Below are 5,077 nucleotides of genomic sequence, written 5' to 3'. Positions count from 1 at the left end.
TAAAACTGCATAAATGTGAAAAGTGGTGACTTTTCCTTCAATATATCGATATTAGTACACTTTAATACTACAAATTTGCAAACAATTTGTTGGGTGGGGTGGGCCTGACAGGTTTGAATACGCAAATAATTTCCTCAAGCCAGCAAAGTTATCTTTCGGATGGAACAGAGTTTTCATTCAGACAATTTTTCCAACAGAATACAGACATCTTTTTTTCACTTCAGCATAAGAGAGGATAACAAAATGTAAGTTTTTAAAAAAAAATTGTGCTTTATATGGTGTATTAATACTCCTAATAACATGTTGTACCTCATCCTTTTACTGTGAGAACCAAGTATTAGCAAGGCACATTCAGTAACAAGAGAATTTTAAGGCTGTATGTGGAAAAAAAGAAAATAACTTTGCAGTAGCATAAGAGTAATTAACTAATAAGTGGACATAAGGGATTATTAGGAAAATCAAAAGAAATTTTAACCCGGAAACTATCTACCAATGATTAAATAGCATAGTCAAAGGCTACTATAAAAAATTTTGTAAATCTCAACTTAAAGCAACCGAGGGTTTCCATTATTTTGACTGTAGTGGAACATAAAACCAATGGCTGCTTTTATATGTTTGGCTCTGCAGAGTAGATTTGAGCCAGAAGACCTCAGAGATCTAGTTAGTTAATCAACTTAATAACAAGGTTGTGATGTGTTTTGAAACTGTTCAAACTGCATGTTGAACACACACACCCCTAAAATTGAAGCCACAACAGTCAGGGCTTGGTAATTTTCCCTTGGCATTGGGGCACCTCTACTTGTAAAGTTGATGTTTGGGTACAAAAGTGACTGCATATTTAAGTTTGCACATACATACAACATTAGCCATCATAGGAGAGGAGACAAAGTAAAAAATATAAATAAAAAAAAAGAAAAACTGAACCTGAAACTGTAAAAGTCGAAGTTAAGCTTCATTACCTATCATTTCTCTCAGCTATTTGTCTTTGAAAATTAAACACAGCTAGCAATTTCTAGTATAATAAATACGCAAATTACAAAACCATAGGACAGAATTACATAGTACCATGCCTCTTTTAGTTTTGTTTTTGAAATGTTCAACATGCTCATGAAATAAAAAATTTTAGCACGCATGTAATGTGGTTTAATGATTAAATTTATAAAGTTTAATATTGCATATTTGACCAATTATTTTATAATATTTATTTATTTATCTATTTATTTTTAACAGTTTTGTCCTGTCTGGCGATGTGGCACTAAGAATAATTGTCTTGATGCCAAAAAGAGCCCAACAGATTTTGCTTTCACAAGTAGAGCAGTACAGCTATCGCCATAGTGTTCAGCTTGATTTATGGATGTAAATAGCTTTATTATAATTCATGCAAGGAGTATTACATATTTTATAGACACTGCAATGTAAATAGAACAAGAAAGAAAAAAAAAGAAAAAAGATTAAAAAGGAGATAAGGATAAAATATCTTCTGTCTGCTTCATCACCTGCAAAGTGATGTAAAAAGAACAACACAACCAACGGATATAGTATAAAAGATACAATACAGTAGCACCATGATACTATCACTGAGGTATAAGTGATATTATTTAATCTGACATCTATACTGTGGTAGCTGAAGATAAGAATAAGGGCTTTTTGATCAATTACTTAAAAAGATTTTACAGTGGAGGTTTAACTTCCTTAGTATACCCCTCTGAAAAAGGCTGACGGTAATAATGTCAGTCTGTGAAAGTGTAGTAATATTTCTTAAAAACTAGTCCTTTCCGACTGATCACAGCAAATGAAGCACAGCCACTCACTTGACTGCATCGGCCGTTGTACAAAGAACCAGAAATGTACGTCAGCTAACCCTGTGTGGTGCGCTACGCTTGTGGGGCTGGAGACGGCACACTGTACGACCACAACCCTCCAATTCCTCATTTCCTATCATTATGTGTGGGGTCTCTTAAGCTTGAAAATCATCTGCCAATTTTAAAATCTTGCAAAGTGAACCAAGCATTAACAGCCTTCAAGAAAGATGTCATGAACGGGGCTGATTTCTTTCTTGTTATTCTCACACAGTTTCTTAGTAATTGTTCATATATTTTGTTTTAAGAGTTTTCATATAAGATTTCTCTAACAGAGACGAATCTGAAGAAGTTGAAGTTTTCATCTAAGAGAGCAATTATGTCTTGGAATTTCTTTCTGCTTATGTGGATTGGTAAGTGTTGTAGAGATTCTATCATTTTTTTTAATTCCAATATAATAAAGCTTCATTTTCGCTCGAAAGATCAATAGATTGCAAAACCTTTGCATTTATTATATATTATCTCCAATACCAGTAGCTATTTTTATTCTTTGATGTTTAAGGTCATTGCTGTGTGATGGTTTGTCAGTCGTATCAGTATCATTACATTAAAGAGGAAAAAAATTGGACCGAAGCTCAGAGGTACTGCAGAGAGAAGTACACTGACCTGGCCACAGTGTCTAACATGACAGACATGAAGAGTCTCCTTAGTAACCAAGATAAAGATATGAATGAATCTTGGATCGGTCTGTATGATCAAAAGAACGGTAATAGAACATGGCACTGGTCTCTGCCTGGAGTGAAGTTTGATAAAAACGACCAACGGTGGGAATATCGTGAGCCAAATGATGCAGGACAAGGAGTGGAGAACTGTGGATTTATGTGGAATAGCCTAAAGTGGGGAGACATATCCTGTAATGAACCTATACTTTCTCTATACTTTCTCTGCTATGATGGTAAGAGCATTTTGTTTTTGAGGCTGAATAAAGAAAAAAAAATCTGGATAATAATTGGGTTCAAAAGTAAAAGCTTTTTTTATATAATATGTTATAATAATATGTTAATATAATTAGATAGAAAATGTAACTGGCTTATTCAAACACTTGAACCTGTTATTGTTTTTGCATCTTTTTATTTAAAATTTCATTCTACAGAGAAATTACATAGGTAGGCTGATGTTCACTTTTTGTTTATTAAAGGCAGTAATTCATCCAAGGTATTCCACCTGATTCGAAGAAATCCAGAAATAAAAACATGGATCAATGCTCAGAGTTACTGCAGAGAAAAGCATACAGACCTGGTCAGTGGACTGACACAGCTACAGGATGACAGGCTAAAGGAAGAAGTCCGTCATGTTAATGGTAAATTCATTTTGATCGGTCTGTTCAGAGACACATGGTTGTGGTCAGATGGAAGCAGTTTTTCTTTTAGACACTGGAGTCTTCAGTTTGACAATCAGCGACATAACAGCGGTCAGTGTGCCATGACTGTGTTTAACGATGAAGGGAGATGGAGAAATGAGGACTGTGCTCTCAAAAAACCATTCATCTGTTATGATGGTGAGTTGATTTTTAGAAGTTTTATTTTCAACCAATAACCGTCACCTCTGTAGTGCTTCCAAATTTGCAGCTTCATTCTGCCACAATATGGCTGCTGTCCAGCATTACAGCAGTTTAAATGGGCAAACTAGACTCCCGCAGTTCATGCCTTTGCAGGCTTTTCAAAATAGTTTTTGGTAAATTGGAGAAAAAATAATGCTTTGTTTTGTCTTTTTCTGGAAAATCTCTATAGCATTTGACTTTATCCTGGTAAAAGAAAACAAAACCTGGGAGGAAGCTTTGTACTACTGCAGAGATCATCACCATGACCTGGTCTCCATCACTAATCTGGAGGAACAGAGATGGGTTGAAAGGAAAGCCCAGTTTGCTTCAACAAGTTTTGTCTGGCTGGGACTGCACTACACTTGCACTCTGGACTTCTGGTTCTGGGTCAGTGACGAGGTGGTCAGATATAAGAACTGGGCCTCAGATGGAGTAGTGGATGACTGTGACATGTCTGGAGCCATGGAGAGAGGAGGAACCCACCAGTGGTTTAAAAAAAGCGATGATGAGCGCTTTAATTTCATCTGTTCTAGGAATAAGCATGGAGAATAGGGGTTGTGTACCACTGTTTTCCACCAGATAACATTAAACCAAGTCTTATACCACATTAGAAGTTAAAAATAAATACAACACTCTATGAAAAATTACTTATTTTTGTTAGAATTTGCTGACATTTTATTTTTGTAGTGTTTCTTTCTCACTTTTTTTTAATACAGAAGGGGTAAAAATATTTCAGGCCACCTCAGCACATCGTGCTGGATAGAATCTATCCATCCTGACTCTTTGGAGAAAGCACCTCTACTGTTGCTAAAGCAACAATGGGATAGAATTATAGCTTCAGTCTTTTATCTGACAGTTGACTTTTCAAAGAAAATGTTTTAAAGTCGAAGCGAAGTCATATTTAAATATCAAATAATTCTGGCTTAAACATGCATATAAATGTACTCTTTATCAGACAATTATCCCAAATTTTAAAACATTTCTATAAAAAAAAAAAAACCTGTCTTAAAATCTGTTTTTCTTTTCATTATCTTCTGCAGGCCAGTTAGTTATAAGTCAGCCTGAACATCTAAATTCGGCCAATCATATATCGGTCATCTGTCAATCAAATTTTTTCAGTCATAGCTTTTTGATTTATATGTCGCAGCTAATATACGCAACGGTTGAAATAAGGTGTCCTCTTCCACAACATCTTCGTCCCCGCTTTCCTCCTCTAAATAAAAAATGGATGAAGGAGGAGACTCATCCACGACCTCCGACACTAAACTCTCCTCCTCTTGCATGTTTCCGCTGTCCATAGCGTTCCTTGACAGCGTCGTTTCTAAGTCACCAATTTAGTGCTACTTGGTCCCAATGGAATTTCCTGCTAGGGAAGCGCTAGGGAACCTACTAGCGCTAAGTTGCTAACTGGTTAGCAAGATGCTTCCAACAAACCGGCCACAACCAAACTAGCTTGTTAACCTTCCGCCACAAAAATCCCGTCCCCTTGATAATCGACCAATCACATTCAGTTTATTCCCTCGTGTAAAGTCGAGCACCACTCGGGAGAATTCAGAAATGCAACGGTTGAAACAGCTGTTTCCCTATGACTTTAAAGCCCCCACATAATTCCCTTTATAAACACTTTGTAACAATCATGTGTGTCCTGAAGCATGTGTATGAGGTTTACAAAATATAT

The 5,077-nt window shown here is 36.0% G+C and overlaps 1 protein-coding gene across 1 annotated transcript; it reads left to right on the top strand.

Moving 5' to 3' along the window:
* Window positions 1-203: 203 nt before the first annotated feature.
* LOC107096535 (macrophage mannose receptor 1-like) lies at window positions 204-4,268 on the top strand. Its single transcript, XM_015393237.1, has 5 exons — window positions 204-245; window positions 2,135-2,212; window positions 2,362-2,754; window positions 2,998-3,357; window positions 3,590-4,268. The coding sequence occupies exons 2-5, from the start codon at window positions 2,179-2,181 to the stop codon at window positions 3,949-3,951; spliced, it is 1,149 nt and encodes a 382-aa protein (XP_015248723.1). The 5' UTR covers window positions 204-245; window positions 2,135-2,178; the 3' UTR covers window positions 3,952-4,268.
* The last annotated feature ends 809 nt before the right edge of the window (window positions 4,269-5,077 follow it).

This window comes from Cyprinodon variegatus, unplaced genomic scaffold (assembly GCF_000732505.1).
Source record: "Cyprinodon variegatus isolate N-32 unplaced genomic scaffold, C_variegatus-1.0 Scaffold631, whole genome shotgun sequence".
Classification (NCBI taxonomy): domain Eukaryota; kingdom Metazoa; phylum Chordata; class Actinopteri; order Cyprinodontiformes; family Cyprinodontidae; genus Cyprinodon; species Cyprinodon variegatus.
Note: the sequence above shows the minus strand (reverse complement) of the source record. Positions and strands in the feature narration are given on the sequence as shown.